General features: G+C 40.9%; 3 protein-coding genes and 1 long non-coding RNA gene across 5 annotated transcripts; 2 read left to right on the top strand and 2 right to left on the bottom strand.

The window, feature by feature from the left end:
- Positions 1 to 856: 856 nt before the first annotated feature.
- On the bottom strand, positions 857 to 16,907 carry piga (phosphatidylinositol glycan anchor biosynthesis, class A). The gene is made up of 7 exons (XM_022195856.2): positions 16,771 to 16,907; positions 15,526 to 16,008; positions 7,206 to 7,476; positions 6,537 to 6,669; positions 6,041 to 6,173; positions 3,784 to 3,990; positions 857 to 1,749 (listed from the first exon to the last, which is right to left on the bottom strand). The coding sequence occupies exons 2-7, from the start codon at positions 15,970 to 15,972 to the stop codon at positions 1,468 to 1,470; spliced, it is 1,473 nt and encodes a 490-aa protein (XP_022051548.2). The 5' UTR covers positions 15,973 to 16,008; positions 16,771 to 16,907; the 3' UTR covers positions 857 to 1,467.
- Positions 7,486 to 14,992, top strand: LOC127537181 (uncharacterized). Its single transcript, XM_051959120.1, has 2 exons — positions 7,486 to 7,725; positions 7,833 to 14,992. Exon 2 carries the CDS (start codon positions 8,837 to 8,839, stop codon positions 14,828 to 14,830), a length of 5,994 nt encoding a protein of 1,997 aa, XP_051815080.1. The 5' UTR covers positions 7,486 to 7,725; positions 7,833 to 8,836; the 3' UTR covers positions 14,831 to 14,992.
- On the top strand, positions 15,011 to 15,414 carry LOC127537183 (uncharacterized). Its single transcript, XR_007946804.1, has 2 exons — positions 15,011 to 15,218; positions 15,326 to 15,414. It is a non-coding gene; the product is annotated as an uncharacterized LOC127537183 (long non-coding RNA).
- Positions 16,908 to 18,350: 1,443 nt separating the features above from the next.
- si:dkey-192g7.3 (nectin-1) lies at positions 18,351 to 23,660 on the bottom strand. 2 transcript variants are annotated; one of them, XR_007946803.1, is made up of 5 exons: positions 23,504 to 23,660; positions 20,469 to 20,783; positions 20,337 to 20,369; positions 19,978 to 20,089; positions 18,351 to 19,822 (listed from the first exon to the last, which is right to left on the bottom strand). XR_007946803.1 is itself a non-coding variant. In XM_022195854.2 (5 exons), the coding sequence occupies exons 1-5, from the start codon at positions 23,568 to 23,570 to the stop codon at positions 19,759 to 19,761; spliced, it is 600 nt and encodes a 199-aa protein (XP_022051546.1). In that variant the 5' UTR covers positions 23,571 to 23,660; the 3' UTR covers positions 18,351 to 19,758. The 2 variants fall into 2 exon arrangements, 1 of the variants encoding a protein (XP_022051546.1); XM_022195854.2 differs by having other exon boundaries at positions 19,978 to 20,098.
- Positions 23,661 to 24,011: the final 351 nt, after the last annotated feature.

Genomic DNA, 24,011 nt, shown 5'->3' with positions numbered 1-24,011 from the left:
TCATCCAGCTGACCCTAGAGGTTGGATTGTAATGGTGATGGAATAACAAATATAATTTAGCTTGTCTCTTAAGTTCTGTCACAACACAACCAAAAAAAAAAAAAACCAGAGTAAACCAACCAAGCGTCATCAAATTTCATTTCAGCCCCCTAGAGGAAATAAAAAGGACTCTGCTGAGGTTGTGAGCACCACAGGAAAACCGCAGTACGAACAGCAATGATGCAACTGAAACTACAGGAGACTGAGATACACAAACCTAAACTCTGTCACTCTACCATCTCCCACCAACCTGCATCGTACCAGTCCACAGATACAAATGACATCATGTGCATCACAGTGGTTGTTGGAATGGTTCTGAGATAACAGACTGTGGAGGAAAAAAAACAGTTCATACAAACAGATATGGACAAGTTCCTCACACTGTAGATACAAGAGCACTCACTTGTGTTATGGAAATATTGTGATCTCAACAATAAAATGCACTAAAACATATTTAGTATTCTGAAAGATGTTTGTCTACTGCAAACAGTTTAAATATAAGCACATCTCTTTAAAAGTTGAAATAAGATTTTCGGTTTCGGCTCTCCTTAAATGAACACATAACATGTTTTTGGCAGGCAGGATATGATCCTCAAGCCTCAAACCGCAATGTTATGCAAATTCCCATTGCCAGTTTTGAAAGCTGTTCACCTCTCACTTCTTGTTTCATAGGTACTCTGTGTTTTATCTGACACTTGACCGCACAAAGAAATCTCTTCTGTGTAAGTAATTCTCAGAATTTGGATGTCTAATGCCTCCTGTCTTCTGCAACGGTCTCTGGGAGATAAAGCACTGTAAATAAAATGACATGTTGGAACAGATTTGCAAGGATGTTTTATTTTCCAGTTTGAGTTGTCTGGGGGGGGGGGAAACAAAGGTTTCATATAAACATCATGTGAGACGAATAAACAAATGAGTGGCGTCTGTAAAACCTGAATTAAAACAACGTGTTCCGATATACAGCTTCACAAAAACATTGACTTTTATTTGCAAATCAAACGGTTTCCACAGCCCTTTTAGTCCGTCTGTTCAGTGCAATGCCTTTACTTTATATCGCAAATAAAAAAAAGTGCTTAAATTCTTCAGCAGTGCCATAGATTTTAGTGTTTTAATATAAAAGCTCATTCTATGTTTGAGATAAAATTCCCTCACACAGGCTATCTTTCTGATAAGTAAATGTAAACAATGTTTGAGATCAACAAAAGCACATTCAGCTTTCAGTTGTCAAGTTTAAAATGAATGTCGGCAACATAAAGAGCTGATCGCATAGTGGAGTGGTCCAGGTGCACAGCTGGAGTATCTGCATTCCCCTATTCTCCTTACCCACATTTCCTCTCTCTCCACTATCTCTGTAAAAAAAAAAGTCCAAAATACATACACCACCATGTAAACAGCTTGAAGTGAGGCAGAGGCATGGAGGTACCACCGTCATGAAGTTTCTCTTTCTGCTAATCGCTTCATGGCACGTTTGGAATAAGCTTCATTTCTGCTGCCCGTTTCCCGCCTCCACAGTCCCTGAGGGCCGGTAGCGTCCACAGCGACGTCCATGACCCGATCCGGCACCAACCACTGCATCAGCAGCAGGAAGAGAAAGTCTAACACGGCGAAGAAGGCGAAGATGGAGCCAGCCACGGGGCCGCAGTGAGCCCTCAGCCTCCGTAACCTTCTGTCCAGAGGGAGGACCTCCTCTCCAGCCACTCTGTCATACACCTGAGAGGGAAACACACAGAGGCAAGTGGCTTCAGTCACTCCACCATCCACCACAGCTGCAGCTCTGAGAACTCCTAGTGCAAATTGAATTCTCTGAAAAATGAGGTTATCCGGGAAAACATGTTTATAGACATGCTGCAGTAACCTGGGTGGTAGATCTGTGATGAAGAAAACAGCACAGCTTTTGTTCCAGATACCTTCTAGTGTCAGCCCTCCATTCCACTTCCCACGGTTATCTACAATTCTTTTATCTTTTGCTGTTTGTTACTGTCTGTTGGACCCCCTCTTACCTTTTGTTGTCACACTCTTGTTATTTGCCAATTTTCTTGATTCAACTACCTTTTGTCCTTTGTTGTGTTCAACTTTCAATTCAATGCAATTTTATTTATGTAGCGCCAATTACAGGTCAAATCATCTCAAGATGCTTCACAGAACCCATATGCCTGAACCTCCAGAGCAGCTCTAAGGCGACAGTGGCAAGGAAAAACTCTCTTTTAACGGGAAGAAACCTTGAGCAGAACTCGGCTCTTCATACGGAGGGACCCATCTGCCTGCTGGCCGGCGGGTATCACCCTCTGATACTGATTAGCAACCACACGCACATTAAACACTATTCACGATGCTGGAATACCAATAAAACACCCCAATACAGCAAACTTCGAAGGATTACGAGTGAAATTTCTTCAACAATATGGTGCCGTGAACCGAATGGCAACATACTTCAGAGGAGACTCTTTTCCCAGACCGAGGACACACCAGTGGCTCATCATTCCAAATTCTACTGAAGAAAAGGGATCCTTTTGAAAACCCCAATTATTGTCACTGTGTGTTGTTGGAGGTCCGTGGAACTGAAGTCCCAAAGAAGCTGACGCCATCCATATTTTGAAGTTTGCTGTAAATGGTTGTGAACATGGGGAGGTTAAATATCAGTGTGTTTGTTTGTGTAGCTTTTGTTTTGTTGTATTTTGAAGGAAAATAAGAAAAGAATAGGCCTCAAACAAAAGAGTAAGAATAGGTAAGAAGTAGGGATATGATTCACTCTCCCCAATACTTAGAATTACTGTTGCTCTCATGAGGATCTGACTCCTTCCACCAGGGAATAGCTTGTACATTCTAAGTAGTATGATGATTGAAGGAAGTAGGAAAGTCAATAGAGGGCAAAAGTAAGATTCCATTTAAGGTTTCTTAGAGCGGATTTTGTGCTTAGAGGAAGTGTGGAAGCAAGTTTAGCAGAGGGTTAGAGGAAGTGTTCACTGGTCCTGTGATCTATGTGCACAAGAATTCAGTTTTTGTTCACTTAAGTTTACTTAATAAGTAGGATTGTGACACAAACATATTCTTCGTGCCGGTGTTCAGATCAGAGGCCCTGTCCTGCACCTTGCTTTCAGAGCAGACCTTTTCACCTTGTGAGGGCTCTTGGTGCCTCGATAGGACACGTTTTGAAATGAAACCATGCATGTGTAGCAACATATTGCAAGAGGAATGCAAAGTGAGATGGAAATTTCTAGTGGTCTGGTTCCGAAAGTAAAACTCAATGATTTTGTTCCTTCAAAAATGATCTGTAACTCAGTCTGTACTTTTCCGTCTGAGTCTTAATAATTAACATTGTGATTACGAAATGTCTGGTCAAAGTTCACCATTGACAGTCTATGATGATAATTATGTAAGAACATGAGGACAGTACCTATTACTTACCCTTTAAAACTCCACACTAAAGCTTCTGCAGGCAGCTTTCATTGGTGAAAACATAAAAGCTCAAACAATACTCTGTCACTGAATAGCAACCATACACAAATTAACCACTATTCACCCTTTTATTTACATACAGCCTCCCGCGCTACCCTCTTATCCCTATAAATGGTGTCCTCTCCATGTGCTCCGAGTCGAATTACCTTCACAGACTCCTGCTGTGTGCTGGTAAGCCAGAACACCAATAAAACACTCCACTACAGCAAATTTCGAAGGACTAAGAGTGAAATTTCATCAACATGACAGAGACTAACTGGGGCAAAAGGTGGGCTTTGGTGAACCTACTTTTTCAGTTCTCTCCGCAACATTTCTCCACGTGTAAAGATTTTGCACACGTCCATGTACGGAGGCAGGGGAAGGGACGGAGCCTGAGCGCTGCCTGGCGATGACTGCTTCCAGACCAGCACACAAAGACCGTACAGTGGGTTCACACAGGGTTATCAAGTCCTCAGGTAACACCTCAGGAATGCCCCCAACACGAGTGCTGACCACCTTTAGAAAAAAGACAAAAAAATAGATGCTTTATACAACATAGGTTGAAAGATACCCATATTCCATTGAATATGAGTCACTTTTGACCCATGTTATGCATCAAAGGGTTAAGATTTGGGTCTTGCAAAACAAATATATGGGATTAAGGAGCACAAGCACCCTGCAGCTTTTCACATAAACTCCACTCAAATTTATACAAAGTGCTGCAAATTCTTGTTTCCAAAAGTGCATCGAGATCTAAGATCTGAGAACTTCTAGTCCCGATGGATGTATTTCAAGGAAGTAAAAAGCTTTGTTCAGACTTGTGGTTTGTTTCATCACGACAGTCTGTGGAAACCTCTTCTCGTTTCTCAATTTGCTAATAATCAATTCCTCTCCTTCCTCCCACCTCAGATACAACTGGAGGAGCTGAGGCAGAAACACGAAGGGAGAGGAGCTGACACATCACGTATTCCACAGCGTCACTGTATAAAGAAACATTAACTGTAATTAAAGTTACATCATCTAGTCAAATTTATTTATAGCCCACGGCCGTATTTCATGATCCCTGTCAGACGAGAGCAACAGTGCTCAAGGCAAATTACAAAACACATTCACTTGTATGCAATTCAGATCTCAGAATAATGTCACAACAATGCATGGATGTCAAGTATTTTTATGTGAAATCTAAAAAGTGACACAAAAGTGGAGGCTTCAATAAAATGAAGAGTGAGACGTGTTATGACTGAGTGAGCGCCAGGCAGGTTTGGAGAGCTTTCTTCCCTTAGCACATTAAATCATCATATTGTGTTCACTTTGGTTGTCTTTGTCTAATATTTAATTTCGTTTGATGGTCTTAAATATTTCAGTGGCTGAAATCTTCAAAAAAATAAGAATTTGAGAAGTGGGCAAATACTTTTCACGGCACTGTAAGACATCAGGTGGCACAAACGAATGAGAAGAGCTTCATTCTGGTGACGTACGAAAAGCAGCAACTGTTTTTGCATTAAACACCACTATACTCTATTGTCAGTTCATTGGTTGTATACTTCCTTCTGCGGCTCCATGCTCATGCGTCAAAACACAACGACCCAAAAGCAAACTATATGTATGGAGGAAATGGTTTCTGAAATCAAATCTGAGCTCAACAGTTGTAGCTCTAATGAATTTAGGCCCTGGTCACTGTAGTGGATCCCCCTGAATTTCTAAATCAGTTCCTAGTTCCTGTACAAAGATAATCTAGTGGAAGACGCTCAAAAACTAATGACAAGATAAAGCCTTTTCTTATCTGCCCAGCAAGTATTTGAAGTAAACATCCAGCTGCTGTGAAGGATGACCCTCATCATTTCTCACGGTTTACTGGTTTCTGTTCTGTGTGTAGCTTTCAAGTCTAAACTTTACAGATATTTACAGCCGCTGATAAGGCTGTTTTCTCTTCCTCCAGATACACAGACTGCACCATCAAATGGGAGCGTCTGCGTGACGGCTAGCTGCTGTCGGCCATGTACAACTATGTGGGCTTCTTGTTCGTTAAGTTTCATTTTGTGTCAAACACTGTTCACGGAAAAGGCTTTCTTGGATCTCCTCCATTTTCCATTACCTGGCGAGTTATTTTTAGGCAGTGCTATGAGAAGAGCAGGGCAGCCACCTACGAGCATACACCCACAGCAAATCTGCGACAGGATTCAGCTTTGTTGTGCCAGTTCTGCTGGTTTGATGGGGTCAAATAGAGGGAAGATGATAAACACTTACACTAGTTTCTGTGGTTATAGCTATTAGCGATAAAGACAAAAGATTATGAAGTTGAATTAATGAAGCTAAATGTTTAGAATGGAAAAGGGGAAAAGAAATTGTCTATTCATGTGTTAACATGACTTTTAGAAGCCACTATAACCAAAAGAAAAGCAGATTGCACAATCATTACTTAATAATACCGTGAGAAGTACTTCACCTTCTAAAGGCAAGACTGCACAGGCATTTCTTTCCTTCTAAAGAATCAGTAAGTAACCTGAAGCCTTTATTTACTTCTCTTTTTCAGAGCTGATGCCCTACAAGATAAATGACAACAAACCTGCAGCCCACAGCTGGCTCCCTCCACGATGGCCATACAGAACGCTTCGGTCAGAGACGTGTTGAGGAAGATGTGACCCTGCACCAAAACGCCACGGACGTCTTTATGCTCCAGAGCCCCCAGCAGACGCACCCTGCACAATTCCAATTACAGACGTTACCACCATGAACAACACCTGCACCTGTTCACACAAACCCACTTGTTTGCCAATCACTGTCAGACTGCTGCCATGTGATAAATCCTGGTGACGCAGTTACAGCAGTAACTTCGCTGTACTTCCAAACACATAACGGCCGTCTGACAGTTATCCTCAGATGTGGTGTAATCATAGCTGTCACCCTGCCACAACATTGATGGATACAATTAAAAACAAACTTTGGAGGACTTTGTGAGTGCGTAGTCACGTCATGGCAAGTAGTTGCTTTTGTCCTGAAAGAGTTCAGAGAGTTGCCTCCCTATAAAATAATCTCAGGAAATAAAGAGCGTCCAGCAGTACCGGTCATGTAGTTGGTATTTCTCTCTCACTTCCTCCAACACAATTCTCTTTGGTCCCTCTCCACCGATCAGGAAATGTAGATCAGGATGTTTGAGGCAAAGTTCTGGGATGATCCCACCAAGAAGGTCAATTCCTGAGCAGAAGATAAGAATGTGAACACTTTATTTCACAGTTAAAGCAAAGGAATTCTTTATTAGGCCTTAGTGAAGGTTGAAGTTTTAAGGCTGATATGTATATAGAAACTGAAGTGGATGTAGTCAGTGGTCAAGATGTAACATAACTGAATATTTTTGTGTTTATGGTCGCATGTGAAATTTTCCACTTAAAAAATAATCTTGTAGGTTCTCTCTTGTACACAACTATGTAAAATTGGCCCTGTTAATAGTTTCGTTATACAATTTTGTGTTGTCATTTCACAGTACTGTACTTATGAGCCAACATGTAAGCTGATAGTTACACATTTCTAAAAATAAAAATGGGACGACAAGTTATCCCAATTTGTCTGTCAACCTCTAATTTAATGAAAGATATTTATGCAACTGGAGTGTGACTGACTTCCACTGTCCTATTCTCCACTGCACCCTTCTGCTATGAGTACAGCAAACAGTGACTGGCAGAACTCTGGAAAACTTATCTCATACAACGTCTGACACCACAACCTCTCTGTACCTTTGCGGTAGACGAGACGGCTGATCACAACAACTGTGATCCTGTCGTCTTGGCGCTGGGAGGGATCGGGGGTGAAGTCTGTCGGGTCAACGGCGTTGGGAATAACAGACACAATCTCTGGGTTGAGTGCTGCTCGGAGAACTGTGTTCTCTTTGCTGGTGTACGACACACACACGATGTGGTTGGTGTCACACAGCGACACGGTCAGAAGCTTGTTGGTCAGCACGGAGCTGACGTCAGCAAAGCCGAAGAGCGAGTGGTCAGTGAACACCTGCAAACGACAGCGCTCTTTAAATTCACTGTAACTGTTGAAGTTCCACATTGAAAAGGAATTAACTCATATTCCAATGTTGAAAGGTTTGTTGTTGTTTACGATTTAATTTAATTTGAAATTTGTGAACATGCGGATATTTATTTTGAAAGAGTACCTGGCGTTGTCAGGAATTGTGGGTAACCGCGCTCTCAGAGCAAGGTCAGAGCTACCATGACAAGCTACACAACAGTTCCAGAGGCGCACACGGTAAATTATTTTGTTTTATGTAAAGATTTGGTTGTTTTGATGGTATTTAAGTTCTGTTACTTTATTTATGTCGCACTGAGAGAACCTTTGTTTGAATTCTTTTCCAGTTTTCACGGTGTCCATACTTTTATGTGTCCACGGTGTCTGTATGAGGAATATATGTCGTCGAAGGAATGGAATTAAATTAAGAAGTGGACATCAGTATGAATCGTGGCCTTATTTGGGAACTCGTGTAGTTATAGTGAAAACGTGACGCTAACATGGCCAAGTGTTAAGCGACGAGAGAGCTGCGTATGTTCGGAGACTGCTAAGCTAGCAAGCTAGAGCAAGCCGGCTAAAACTACACGTGCCCGGAACGTCCAGGAGCCGACTAGAGAGAGAGAAGACGGAGGCGCTCAGCATCGGAGCACCTTGACTTCATCACGGCTTGCTGGCGAAAGAGAGACGGCGTTGGTGTCATCACGACCGCCGGCTACAGAGAGAGAGAGGACGGCGGCGCTAACCACCGGAGCACCCGACTTCATCACGGCTTGCTACAGAGAGAGAGAGAGCGGCGGCGTCAACCACCGAATCATCGCGACTTCACCATGGCTGGCTAGAGAAAGAGAAACAGCCTGACTGTCATCACGACCTGCTGGAAAAAACAGAGAGCACGGCGGCATCAGCTACCGGAGCACCGCGACTTCACCCCGGCTTGCTGCTGCGAGAGAGGACGGCAACGTCGCTCGCGAACTACCGCAACTTCGCCAGCAGAAAGCAGGCTGTCCAGCGAATGCTACAACTCTTCATATATCCTTACCTGGCTCCAACTAGCATGGTTTTCAGCCTTCTGGCAGATAAGAGCAACTCTACAATAATCATTTAATTTGAGAGTATCAACCTACAACTGTATGAACATTTGTAAAGGTTGTAAGAGATAAGTTTTGAGCATCTTGTGTGAAATCACAAATGTTTACGGTTCGCCTTAGTTTGAATGTTCTATGGTTTTTGACTTAAGAGTATAAATGCATTTTTAGAAGTGCACCTAAAGGGTTTATAAGAGTAACTGTTGCTACAAACATATGCTAGCAGTAATTTTGTTTAAATGCAGTAGCATTTTTCTTTCATTGCCATGTCAATCCATAGTGAAGAATCACAGTGTGGTGGTCCTAGCGAACCTGTTGGGTCACTCCAGGCAGAGTTGGTTAGACTAAATGAGAGGTTAAAATCTCAGATTGAGGAAGCTGAAATAGAGAGACTAGAGTCACTTATTGATGATATCCATGCAAAAATAAACGTTCAAAAGGTATCAATAACACAGCCTTCCTCCAAAGTTGAACCTCGTAAATCGTCACGAGAGAGAAAGTTAACTCCCAAAATGCTGGAGCTGAAACAGCAAGAGGTCTCTCAAAAGGAGAAGAAGTTCGTTATGTTGTACGACAAATGGAAGGAACAGGTTAGAGCAGTACGCCGCTCACTCAGAAACGATTGCTCTGACAAGGACTTGTGTTGCTTGATGGACAATGTTGAAGAGTCAGAAGCCCACGTGAAAGAGGCATATGAAAATATTCGAGCACAGTCTGCACCTTCTACTGATATTAGACGTAAGATGGATTCCTGCTCAGCAGTAACTGCAGATGTGATGGGACTGCTTAAAGTGCGCATGAGCGAAGTGGGACAAGATGACTTTGATACAAAGGCAGAAAATGCAAGATTGCACATGATGCTTGACAAAGAATATGCCCAGTCAATATTTAGTGGCTCAATCCCCAAATCTGTTGGTAGTCAGCAGTCAAAATGTCCATCAGAACAGCAAAGCATCACAGCAAAAAGAATAGACTGCGTTGCACAACTGGCCGCAAAAAGAGCAGAAATGGAAATGGAGTCGGCAATTGCTGCACAAAAACAAGAGCTCAAAAGACTGGAAGATCAGCGAGATCTCCAAGTGATCGCTGCTAGGATGAAAGCTTATTCTGAAGCAGGCTCAGGTGAGATCCCTGGAATAGATGAAGTGAGTTGTCCCCCTGTGATTAATAACAAAGAGATAAAAGATGAACAGTTACATTACACTACAAACTATGATAATGTACAATCAGACAATGCTACAAAGGAAGTTTCTTTAGTACAAGTATTACATGACACAATGGCACTCACCAGACTCCCAGCGCCTGAGCCCTCGGTCTTCTTAGGAGACCCACTGAAGTTCATAGAGTGGAGCGCTAGTTTCAAAGCACTCATAGAACGAAAATGTACAAATCCAGCAGACAGACTGTTTTACCTTCAGAAGTACATCAGCGGTGAAGCACGGTCAGTGCTTGAAGGAAGCTTCTACAGGAAGGATGAAGAAGCTTACAGCCAAGCGTGGGAAGCACTGAATGCTCGTTACGGTCATCCCTTTGTGATCCAGCGTGCATACAGAGAAAAACTGAATAACTGGCCAAAGATTAGTTCACGAGATTCTGTTAAACTTCGACAATACAGCGATTTCCTGACTGCTTGCAGCAATGCCATGTCACACGTTAAAGGTCTTCACATATTAAATGATTGTGAAGAAAATCAGAGGATGCTCCAAAAACTCCCAGACTGGGTGACTTCTCGATGGAACCGTCATGTAACAAAGCAACTGCAGGACACACAGAAATATCCTAATTTCAAAGAGTTTGCCAAGTTTCTGGCTCATGAAGCAGATGTGGCCTGCAACCCTGTAACATCCCTTTGTGCCTTGAAGTTGTCTGAAGAAAGGCCTTCCAGAGACATGAAACGGGCAAAAGCCAATGTGTTGGTCACAGACACAAAAGAATCTGAAAAACCTAACACAGTAATGAAAACTCAAGCTGTTGTGGTGAACAGCATGAGAGATACAATTGAATCAAAGAGGTTTAACATGCCATTTAATTCCTCTTCAAGCCCAGTTAAATGCATGTACTGTAGTGAAAGTCATTCCATCCACAAATGCCAGACATTCGCTACTAAGACATCAGAGGAAAAGAAAAGATTCATTCTGGAGAAAAATCTGTGTTTTGGCTGTCTTAAGAAAGGACACAATTCAAAGGACTGCAGAAACAAAGCAACCTGTAACATATGCAAGAAACGCCATCCAACACCGATGCATGAGAATCGCAACACAGCTCCAGAGACATCTCCTCGTGCTGTTGTGCAGACAGCAGAAATGTCAACTTCACTCTCTTGCTCTGTAGACAAAGGTGATGGTGGGAGCACATCCATGATAGTGCCTGTGTGGCTCTCATCGGTCACAAGCCCTGAAATGGAGACATTAGTATACGCTTTGTTAGATACGCAGAGTAGCACTACCTTTGTAGACAGTGGTGTGTGTGAGAAGATGGGAGCAGGATTAGAGCCGGTCAAGTTAAAGCTTACCACTTTGATGGGAAAGGATTCCATCGTTCAGAGTGACAGAGTTAGTGGTCTTAGAGTCAGAGGGTTTTCCTCACATAGCTTAGTTAACTTGCCACCTGCATACACCAGAGAATTCATCCCACTTGAACGCTCACACATTCCCACAGCTGCAACAGCACAGAGATGGAAACATCTGAATGTTATAGCACAAGAGATACCAGAGTTGTTAGAATGTGAAGTCGGACTCTTAATAGGCTATGACTGTAGCAGAGCATTAGCGCCACGACAAGTTATTACTGGTGGTGATGAAGAGCCATATGCCATTAGGACTGACTTAGGATGGAGCATTGTTGGTAGCTCACCAAAGATTGTTAAGTCAACAGAAGTGACAGGTCTCTGCCATCGTGTGTCTGTCAAAGAGCTTCCATCGTTAACACCAGCTGTTGTCATCAGAGTCCTCGAATCGGACTTTAGAGACACAAATTATGGGGAAAAGACTATATCACAAGATGATATTCACTTCATGCAAATCCTGAACCAGACAATACACCAGAACTCAGATGGCCATCTAGAAATGCCACTTCCTTTTAAAACACGTCCACACCTACCAGAAAATAAGCAACTTGCTCTAGTGCGACTGAAGCACCTGAAAAGGAAATTGGAGAGAAATCCAAAGTTTAAAGAGGACTATGTTAAGTTCATGGCAGGCGTCATTGAAGGTGGAGAAGCAGAGAGAGCTGAAGATGTGCCACAAGATGGAAATGTGTGGTATATTCCACATCAAGGGGTTTATCACCCGAGAAAGCCTGAAAAAATTAGAGTTGTGTTTGATTGTTCTGCCAAATATGAAGGCACCGCTCTAAACGACCACTTACTGACAGGACCTGATCTCACCAATAGTCTGACAGGGGTTCTCTGTAGATTTCGCAAACATCCAGTAGCAGTTATCTGTGATGTGGAGAAAATGTTTCATAGATTTCATGTAAGCAGAGAGGACAGAAACTATTTGCGCTTTCTTTGGTGGGAACAGGGCGATACCAATTCAGAGCCAAAGGAATATCGCATGAAGGTTCACCTTTTCGGGGCAGCATCGTCCCCTGGGTGCGCGAACTATGGTATGAAGTTCTTAGCAAGTGAGAATGAGAAAGAGTATCCATCTGCAGCCAACTTCATTAAGAAAAGTTTTTATGTTGATGATGGCCTCATCAGTGTAGAGTCAGCAGATGAAGCCAAAAAACTAGTGAAAGAGACACAAACTGTGTGTGCAAAGGGGAAACTGCATCTCCACAAGTTTATCTCCAACAACAGAGAAATCCTAGAGTTCATTCCTGACTGCGAACGAGCAAGTGGAGTTCATGATGTAAATCTCAGCCATGGCGATCTACCTGTGCAGACTGTGTTGGGAGTAAAGTGGAATGTGAGCAGCGACATTTTCTGTTTCAGTGGATCCCTCGAGGAAAAACCAGCAACTCGGAGAGGAATCCTTTCAACCGTTGCATCTGTGTTTGACCCCCTCGGCTTCCTTGCTCCATTTCTTCTCCTAGGAAAGAAAGTGCTACAAGGAATGTGTCAAAAGGGCATAGCATGGGACGACCCGCTGCCCCAAGACTTACACCCACAGTGGAAGAATTGGCTGAATGATCTAAAGAGTCTGCAAAAACTCCAAATCCCAAGATGCTTTGCTCCTGAAGCTCTAACTAAAGCTCAAAGAGTTGAGTTGCATCATTTTTCAGATGCAAGTAGTTATGGATACGGTCAATGTTCATACATACGAGTGGTGAGTGAAGATAAAGTTCATTGCTCATTAATCATCGGCAAGGCCAGAGTCGCTCCCACAAAAGTTGTAACCATACCAAGGCTTGAGCTAACAGCCGCTGTGGTGTCAGCAGCAGTCAGCAGCATGTTGAAAGAAGAGCTGGAACTCAAGATCGACCAGGAATACTTTTGGACTGATTCAAAAGTAGTTCTAGGCTACATCGCTAATGAAGCCCGTAGATTTCACGTTTTTGTAGCCAACAGAGTTCAGAGAATCAGAGATATGACAGATGTAGCTCAGTGGGATTACATTGAAACTGATCAAAATCCGGCTGATCATGCCTCCAGAGGCCTCAGGGTGGCAGACTTGATCACTTCCAACTGGTTTACTGGACCAAAATTTCTCTGGGAGAGAGAAATTTCCTCACCTAAAGCAACTCCAGAGCTTATAGTAGGAGATCCTGAGATAAAAACAACACAAGCGCTGCAAATCAGTGGAGTTCAGGAAGAGAATTTCATGGACAGATTCAAACGATTTTCTAAATGGCACACTGCATTGAATGTAGTAGCTCGGATCCTACGGCTATCGCAAAGGAACAGATCACAAGATCTCATAACAGTTGAGGAAAGGAGAAAAGCAAGTTTAGTGCTTGTGAGGTTAGCACAGAGAGATGCCTTCAAAGAGGAAATACAGAAGCTTAAGCGGGCAAAATTGCCACATAATAATAAGTTGTTTCAGCTTGATCCAGTACTGCAGGAGGGTGTCCTCAGGGTGGGAGGGAGATTAAAAGCAGCTTCCTTACCTCATGACCTGAAACATCCTGCCATCTTGCCAAAAGATAGTGTTGTCACACGCCTGATCCTGAATCACTGTCATGAGAAAACGCAGCATCAAGGCAGAGGTCAGACCCTCAATGAACTGAGAGCAAATGGCTACTGGATTGTTGGTGGCAGCAAGGTTGTAGCAAATCAAATCAAACAATGTGTCCCATGCAGAAGAGCTCGCAGGCCTACAGAAATACAAAAAATGGCTGATCTGCCTGTGAACCGTACTGACCCCTCACCACCATTCTCATTTTGCGGGATGGATTGTTTTGGACCCTTTTCAGCTAAACAGGGTCGGAAAGAGAGCAAGAGATACGGTCTGATATTCACTTGCTTATCATCAAGAGCCATTCACATAGAAATGCTTGAAGATCTAACAACAGATGCCTTCATTAATGCATTACGGTGTTTTATCGCCATCAGAGGACCTGTAAGAGAGATCAGATCTGATCAGGGAACAAATTTTGTCGGAGCAAAAAATGAGTTTTCAAAGACACTAAAGGAAATGGACAAAGACAGATTGGCTGCTTATTTAGCAGAGAAACAGTGTGACCTTGTTATGAATGTACCTGATGCCAGTCACATGGGAGGCGTATGGGAACGGCAGATTAGGACGGTGAGGAGTGTTATGACTTGGACTCTCTCAAAGAGTGCTGGGAGGTTGGATGATGCATCCTTGAGAACATTTTTCTACGAAGCCATGTCAATAATAAATAGCCGCCCGCTCACCACTGACAGCATCAGTGATCCTAAAGGTGAAGAGCCGCTTACAGCAAACCATTTGCTCACCATGAAAACCTCTGTTCCTCTTCCTCCCCCGGGAAAGTTTGTGGCAGAAGATCTGTACGCCAAGAAAAGGTGGCGCAGAGTGCAGTATTTGTCTGAACAATTCTGGTGTAGATGGAAGAAAGAATACTTGACAAACATTACTCTAAGGCAAAAGTGGCATTCTCCACGACGTAATGTTAAGATTGGAGATGTTGTCATTCTCAGAGAAGAGGGATGTCCTCGCAATGAATGGAGACTGGGGAAAGTTTTGAATGTCTGTACAGATGGTGATGGTCTGGTGCGTAAAGCCACCATACAAATAGGTAACAAGAAATTAGGAAAGGAAGGTCAAAGGCTCACTAATCCATCTGTCATTGAACGTCCAGTTCATAAACTTGTTGTTTTAGTGGAAAGTAATTAAATGTTTGTATTCACATCCACAAAAACATGTAACATGTACTTGTGTTGAGAGTTAGAGGAAACATTGTTGAGAGATTCTTCTCTCATATCAATTTTTTGTGTTGTTCATGAAATTGCTAAATTTATTTATGGTTAAAAGAAATCATAAATTGTAGCAATTTGGTGGGAGTGTAACTGTTGAAGTTCCACATTGAAAAGGAATTAACTCATATTCCAATGTTGAAAGGTTTGTTGTTGTTTACGATTTAATTTAATTTGAAATTTGTGAACATGCGGATATTTATTTTGAAAGAGTACCTGGCGTTGTCAGGAATTGTGGGTAACCGCGCTCTCAGAGCAAGGTCAGAGCTACCATGACAAGCTACACAACAGTTCCAGAGGCGCACACGGTAAATTATTTTGTTTTATGTAAAGATTTGGTTGTTTTGATGGTATTTAAGTTCTGTTACTTTATTTATGTCGCACTGAGAGAACCTTTGTTTGAATTCTTTTCCAGTTTTCACGGTGTCCATACTTTTATGTGTCCACGGTGTCTGTATGAGGAATATATGTCGTCGAAGGAATGGAATTAAATTAAGAAGTGGACATCAGTATGAATCGTGGCCTTATTTGGGAACTCGTGTAGTTATATTCACATTAAGCTAATTATGTGTGGCAAAATGATACAAACACATCAAACTACTCTGGGTCACTTACAGTGTTCAGACCCATGGTCTTGGCGTGGAACAGTGCATCATGGGCCATAGCAGAGAACGAGCTGTGTGCGTGCACCACAGTGATTTGCTCCCTGACAAACACACAGCGCAGCAGTGGGAGGCTGTGAAAGCAGGTGGTGGCAGTTGACTGGTTGTACATCACCTGCAGGGGCAAGTAGTAAACCTTCAGTCCATTGGTCAGGTACCGGACACCCTTCCTCCTGCCATAGGCGTGGGTGGCAATTACCACCTTGTGTCCCTTTTCAATCAGACACTGGGATAGCTGGTAAATGTGACTTTCTACTCCGCCCATGTTTGGATAGAAAAAGTCCGACACCATGCAGATGTTGTGCTTTCTGTTGCAGACTCTGGGAGCCTCTGCAGCAACCCCGGAGTGTCTCTGAGATGAAGGGTTATTCACAGCTGCCACTCTCTTTCGTTGGCCCATTGTAGCACCCGTATACTGCTCTGCACTCGATCAGTGCTGAAAAAATAAGCTGACATCAGTTAATATAGATCTAAATAAATTCAGTGATAACAACAGCAGAATAATCACCAACTTTTGGAAGTACTTCAGCAACAAAAAACACTAAGAATTGCTCCTTAAATGTTGTATTTTCCTTCTAAATTCATCTCGAACTGTCAGACTTGTGGAGATTTACATATTTTTCTTACCTGCTTATTATTATGTAAACCTGGATGAGCCAGTATGTCAAAATCAATATGAAGAAATATTTGTCTTTTGGATGTTTATTACAGTATAATGAGGAATAACAAAGTAGAGAAATTCAGAGTGAATATTTCAGCGGAAAGCGCGGACCTCCTACATTAGGTTTGTGTAAAATGGGTTAAGTATTAGCACACTTAACACACGTGGGAGTGTGAAGCCTGAGTAAAGAATCAAACAAAGCAATTTAAGTTATTGCAGCATAAAGATTACAGATACTCTTCAGCTAAGGAACTATGTACTATCAGAGTTTACAGTTCAGATCTCTTCATAACCAATAAAACAGCCGTCATTTGTGTTTATGAGTCAAATTCCCATTAGTAAACTATTACTGCATCGACACGTACGAGGATTTACACCCATCATAGACTGTTTTGATGTAAACACGTTATCTCACGGAAGCTACATTTATGCTCTCTCTCGCGTTTCCCCCTTCATTATACATCAGCTTTAAGCTCATAAACTCCGCTTACATTTAACTGTTTATCCGAACCGTTTCCATTGTACAGTTTGTCTTACCGTGGACAAAACGTCAATGTCGTGGCAGCTTGTAAAACACACAAAAACACTTTTTAGCTGCAGCTTCATGTCTCCTCGTTAGCCTTAGCCCTGTCTTTCACTTCCTGGTGTTTGTACGCATGCGCTATGACGACGTGCAGCTGGCGTATGGCTGTGTGGTTGGTAGTTTGAGTAGCTGCTTAAAACTGTGCTTAAATATTGAACGTAACATGAGACCTTTATATTTAATTGTAAAATACACCGAGTCAGTAAGTTCCACTGTTTTGTTAGTTTTCCTTCAATATAAAGAGCTTTTTGGAGAGAATTAAAAGGCTCCATGTTGTGCTCACATCCCAAGGATAGGATTTGATCTAAGTAAATTTTTGACAGAACTTTTTTTTGTTGTTGTTGCCTAAATCATCTCCTCACGACGCTGGCCACCTCTGATAAAACTGCCTACATCCTCAGCTGAACAGATCATTTGATTCCACCCTTGTAGTATAATGGCCTAGGTCAAGATTCAATGTGGTGTGGTTCAGTTTTTGTGCTTCCTGAAATACCTGAAAAAATGACTTAGGTAATTATTTTTAAGAGGGCGTCGGCTTTTAAAGCTGAAAATAGTGTAAAATTGGTGAATTTCACTATGGTCGTATCGCTCCTGGATTTAAGTCCTAGTGACACGTAAACGTTGCATATTCTTGTGTCTACCTCATTGCCATATTGCACCTGCTTTTCATTAGTATTTGCGCTAGTATGTTAGCAAGTTGTGTTTTTGTCTTTTTTCTCTCTTTTTCAAAATTTTCTTGCTCTAGATTTGTATATATATATTAATGCCTATTTCTTTATTACGTCATTGTTGCACTGCCTGCTCTACGCGCCTTTTAAATTGCCCCCTGGGGACAAATTTTGAATTTGAATCTGAATTGCGACCCATACAGTTCTGGTTTCAAATCGCTTATTCAGTTTCCACCACCTCTCACTGCCTCAGCTTTATAGTTCCCATTTTTCATTGCTTATGGTACTTTGTACACTAATGTATATGACAATAAACTAAACTTGAACTTGATTTCATAGTTAGCAGAAGCAGCAGTAGAAAATAAATCATTTAGAATGGCTCATGTGGTGCAGGATTATGAACTTTTTTAGCCTGTCAACCATTGGTTCCTCAGTTTCTTCTTGGAAACTGAACCAAACTGTGACTGGCTCGTAAAGCCGGTAGGTCATCCAGTCGTAAAGGAGCTAGACCAGAGGCAGATATTCTTTATATAAAAATGTGAATGTCTGTATGTGTTGGGTTGTATGTGTGCAGTGAACTATAACCATGTACTAAATGACTCTGCTAAGCTAGAAATTCAAGATATGTTCCTTGAGTATTTCTATTTTATGCTACTCAGTATTTTCTTTTCACCTTTTTTTGACCTTCTGGTTACATTTTAGACTCTGCTCTTTATAATAGGGTTTTGGAGCTGTTTACATAAAATCATATAAGACCGTGCAATGCAATACACTGATGAGGAGCAGCTGCACAAATGGATCCATTAATACAAACAATCAAATAATGCCACATGAAAAAAAACACATCGGTTACAGGGGACAATAACTGCAGAACAAGGGCTTTTAATCTGTGCTGCATTATTGGAGAATTCTGAAAGTTCACTATTTGTACTTAAAGGATCAGAGTGTTGTACCACAGCATGTTCTTTGGTGCGATTCAATCCAGAAGAAAAGGGAAACGAAATACCGTGAAAGGAAATAAGATCAGTTACTCATTCTGCTTTTCCCAAAACCAAACTTTATGACAGACGTTACTTCTAAAATCTACGTCAGAACCCTCTTGACAAACATATGTAAGTGCTGACCAGATTTCAGCGCGGCCTCGACACATTAAAAGCTGCTCACAAACAGAAAAGCTCAGTCACAATGACTCCAGGATGCAAAACGTCAGCAATACAAAATCACAAGTTAGTGGTATAAAAAGACCCAAGTGATAAATAATTCCCCCAACACCAGTATTTTCACAGTAGTTTTCATCTCAAACCTTTGTTAAACTCTGAAAAAGGCCGAATATTCACATTTCAACGTCCCTTCAGATGTTAGACAACCTCGTGTCTGCATTCACAGAAGCAATGCCATCTTTCATCTTTTCAGACTTAAGAAGATGAAAACGGTTTTTGATGACGCTTTGGTGTCCGGGGAAGGATTATTTACAGGGAATGGCAGTGCTTCACAACCCTCATAAAAATGGTACAAGTTTTACTTTAAACCTTGAAGAACTATAAAGTGTATTACATAGCTATACAATGCTAATCTTAACATGCTTATTTACAAAGAAAAACAAATCTGGTAAAGCTTCCACCTTCACCTTAACCAGTCTATCCCAGAAGCAGTTACAGAAGAGTCATTACATTTTAACGCAATGTGATATAAGAAAAGAGCGAGCTTACAAGAAAAACACATCCAGAGATGCTTCCATTTCACACATCTTCATGATTGTTGCAATTGTAAGTGATGCAATAATAGGTTAAGCTTGATAAACTGGCTGTAGTAAATTCATCTATATTAACATCATGTAAATTATGGCACATACAGTATATGGTAAAAAGGTCAGTTGTTAAGTAATGAAACCTGGAGACTGAAAAAAAGATCTTATTGTGTATAAAATGCAGTAACTTTCCTCAGGGTAGTCCAGCCCTGCTTTATGCATATGTGAATCCGTGCTAACTCTTTAATGCTTTAAAAATTTTGTCTTGTTGACATTTTAGTGTCAGCAAGAAATTTTTGTTCAGATGTAATTTTTTCACGAATAATTGGAGTGTTCATCACCTGCTGCAGAATCTACAACAAACATATCACATTAAACACACTGCGTATTGTTTGACTTTAAGGATGGAAAATAAACAACTGCCGTCCCTTTTCAAAAGCACATTCCTTTAGTAGAAATACAGGATGCAACCTGCAGGCAAACAAATTAAGAAGGGCATGATGCCAAGTCCACAATCAACCGCCTCTTCACACACAAAGTGGTTTCACATTGTCATTCTTGAGTGTCTCCTCTTGGCCTGCATTCAGCCACCTGTCAAAAACAAAAAGATAAAGAGAGACACATCAAGAATGATATATGTGAAAGAAGAATAGCAAACACAGTGGCTGTTTAGAAGTATTGGGCAACTCTGGTTGGGCCAGTAACTCTCAAACGCAGTAAAACAGATGTGGGATTACGACACTCACCCCGAAACTCTCCTTTTGTGTAACAAGAACAGGGAAAGTACCGCCACTGCCAACACCACCACCACCAACGCAATGGGCATGAAGATCCGGATACTGTTTGGAGATGGAAGTTCTGTAGGAGCTGAGTAAAATTGCAATAAATATCAAACAGTTAGCAACAAAATGATTTACTAAATGGTTTAATTTCACAAATATCACATTTAAAATATTAAACAAGACCTGTAGTTTTAAACTGTTTTTACAGTGTTGTATTGTGGCTGTTTCTGCATTTATTTTAAACATCATATTGCTTTAATATGGTTATCTATATAGGCTGCTTGTAATCTTCTCTGAAACAAACATTAAAAATACCTACTTACCAATGAGGCCATCCACGGGACCAGTATTCCTCTCTGGTGAGAGAAGACATGAGTAAAAATTATAACAGATTCTACTGGAAATTCATTAGTGCTCAAATGTTGATGCCCACGATGAATAAATGAATGACTCACCAAAAACAGTAAGATTCACTTTAGAGTAGTGGTGCAGACCTCCTCCATGCTTAAAACTACATTTGTATTCCCTCTCGTCATCCCGGCTGATGTTGTTAAGGAGAAGGGAGCAGTCATTGCTGTTCTCTGACAGAAATAGCTGGGCTCTGCCTGTGTAGCCGTCAGTAAAGTTTGAAGTTTCCCAAGTGTGTTTAACAACAACTTTAGGTTTTTTGCCTTCCGTCTGCCACCTAAACTCCTCAGCCGAATCTCTATTCAAGCAGGTGCACGGCAAAAGGACATCTTCTCCAACAAAGCCATAAATGATATCATCACCTACAGAAAAAAGGGGAGCAGTTATTAGTGTAGTTCACAGAATCTTCTGAAAACATTCATTTTAACTGACATTTCTGAGCACATAATGGAAGTTCCCCTGATTCATTCTAAATGTGAGTTAACTGACCTAAACTTGAATCAGAAATAGAAAACCAGCTGATGTAAGTTCAATAAATTGGAGGGGAAAAGTTCAATAAACCTGAGTGATTGAGTTTAATCTTAGAGTCAAACTGGCAAATATTCCAGGTAAATTGGTAAATCACATTCTGAGTTGGAAGCAGCACTTTTGGGCTTCACAGCTGCCTCCTCTACTGTAGGGGGGGTCACTTCCACACAGACTTTTCATGGAGCTGCCCCAGTGACTCTGTTAGATTTACTCAGAATTGGATGATTATTTCCATCAAGCTGCTGGTACAGCTTCCAAACTACCTTATATCTCATTCAACAGCTAAATCTTGTCTCTACCAAACACGACTCATCAACAGCTTGAACACGGATGTTCCTTATGCACCAACAGAGCTCACAGGTGCTTTTATGTCCTTTGAGCTTTGAATGTATTAAACAGCCAACTCATCACGGTCCATGTTTTTTTTTCTTCCAATTTTAAGATTTAATATCGTTTTATAACTTGTGCTAATGATTTACTGATGAGTTTGCTTTCATTGCAATGGCTGCTTGTTTGTCTGGTAATGATTTTTTTTTTTAGATGAGATCTCAATGACGAGAATCAACCACAACTTCACTTATTGTGTGGTAAAGACGGACGGTGAGTTTCCATCAAGTAAGCTTTCTTTAAACTAGAAGTAAAAGCCATCTCTGAAAAGTTCTAGCTCTCAAATAGTGCATGCAGAGTCGTCTGCTACTATCTTCTTTACGCTTCCGCAGAAAGTTGGGTGAACTCTTGTCAGTTCATTATTTTACGTAATTTAAATCAAAAGTCTTGACGTCAGAGTTACTTATTTCTGAAGAGGTTTTAAAATGTAAACTAGAGCATTTAAGTGGAATCAACGAACATGATTTATTTATAAAACTTCAGTAGAAACAGAGATTTTCTTCATCTGTATATTGATATATTTTTTCTTTCATTGAAGTGGGTGAGACACACAGGATGTTGAGCAGCTGAAGTTGAGCATAAATAAAATATAAAATTTAATGGTGTAAATGTTTCCTTTGGCATTGATGTCTTGTTTAAAGGTCTCGGTTTCTCTTCTGTGTTAACTCGATACTTATTCCTGTTGTACCTGTTTTCACTTACTTCCTGTTTAGCATTCTGCAGTGTACTCCACTGTCTCTGCTTTGTATCGACACTCATCTTTCATTACTCACAAATAATCAATCCCTGAGCTGCCAACATCATTCCTCAGACACTTTCATTTGCTTTCATTGTCATTGTCTTTTACCATCAGTGCGTTTTGGCATGTGATGTGGTTTTTCTTGTATACAATTACTTAAATAAAAGGGGAATTTTCCCAGGCGTGGTGAGCAATAAAGGATTATCTTGTTGTCTTCACATCAGAACAACATATCTTGCATAAAAGATCATAAAACTTCAACAGATATTTGCTGTTAATCTTCCCCTCTCTTGTTTCTGCATAAATGAAAATCAGTTGAAATTTTATTAGATATTATTCCTGTCCAGATTTCACTGATTCGGTTAAAATAGAACTTTCCCCATTTTGGTTTTGCTGTTTAAACAAACACACGGCCACTCTTGCTTTGATTGCATTTCAAGGTAGATGAAAAAGAAGAAAGAAACAAAAAAGAAGACACGTTAGTTATTCAGAATATGTAAACACAGTCACAGTTTTGACTTGAATGTTTCTCTAGTCCTGCTGATGTGTAACAAATGAAATAGTTTGGTTTGAAGAAAGTTTGCAATGAAGTAAAACACAAACAAAGATCTGCTTTGATTTTCTACAGGTCATCACAATGTGAATGCGTTTGGCTCTGTATGTACAAATAAGCATCTTCAGTTAAGATTTACCTTCTAACTGATACTAGTAGTGTCACTGAGGACAAAGAATGTTCATAAATCGTATCTCTGCAGATTTCCATGAGCTTTTGTCACTGCATCAAATATTAGGCTTTATCATTTTGAATGTTTCCTGTATTTACATTTGACATAGCTGAAATAAATGTGGGTCTAACACATGTAACACATTAAATTCAGCAATTCCAAGCTGCAGAAATCATCCACAGTTAAACAAAGACGCTGCATTTTTAGGGTGTTAGTGTTCAAATATGTTGTGAAATCTAATACACTTTTTCATAAATATTTTACTTTGGCAGCGACTATTTTGTAATCAACCCCATCTGAAATCTACAAGAACTGAAATATGAGACCGCCAAAGTTTTTTTCAATCAAACTTTGGCTCTGATTTGATGAATCATTACACTGAATAAACTTGCTTGCAAAACACTTGTGATGGAATTGTACGCAGTAAAAAGGCTTGAATTTATTGCAGTTTAGATAAAGACTGCTTGGTTCAAATAGTCACGTACTAATCTAATAAGATACAGCTTCTGATCTATATCCGAAGTTATTATCTTTGAAAAATAATAACTTGTGTGCTCATGATCGGGCTTTAATCATAGGGCTATTTCAGGAAGAAGGAAACTGCAATGAGTACTTTCACGCTGTTACGCTGCTCCAATGTAAGTATTTACATTAAAATTTCAGTGTTAAAAACATGAGTGATCTGAATGACTTAAAGACGTACCTGAGACCATTTGCACCATGATAAACAGTCCCACCAAAGTGCGAATATTTCCTCTGAAGGTAGACATCTCTAAGAATATACTTTGAATCTGATCCTGTCGTGTTGTTATTCTATTTACATTTTTTTTAGAAATCCGACGTGATCTCTCCAGCAGTCATCACACTACTGCACGCAGAAAAGAAGTGAAAGTGGCTATTAAACGAGCCGGAAATCGCCAAACATGGAAATTGTTCACGAAGCACCCTCCCACTACATGTAATGAAGGAATTTCAATTTTCCACACAGACAAGTTCTTTTGGCAGGCTCCCAAACGGCTCTTAATGTGGTATTTTTTGTAGCCTAACCTGGCAAATATGAATGATTTATGTATTGATAACCCCTTTTGGATTCAGTGTTTTTGTGAGGAGCTTCATAATTTCCCTGTTCCCAGTTCTTCTCCTTCCTTCTTCCTGTCTCTCTCTCTCCTTGTCCCTCTGGATCCCTCTTTCTGCATCTGTCTGTCTCTCTC

This window comes from Acanthochromis polyacanthus, chromosome 14 (assembly GCF_021347895.1).
Source record: "Acanthochromis polyacanthus isolate Apoly-LR-REF ecotype Palm Island chromosome 14, KAUST_Apoly_ChrSc, whole genome shotgun sequence".
NCBI classification, from domain to species: Eukaryota; Metazoa; Chordata; class Actinopteri; family Pomacentridae; genus Acanthochromis; species Acanthochromis polyacanthus.
The sequence above is the reverse complement of the archived record's forward strand: the minus strand, read 5'-3'. Positions and strand labels throughout refer to the sequence as shown.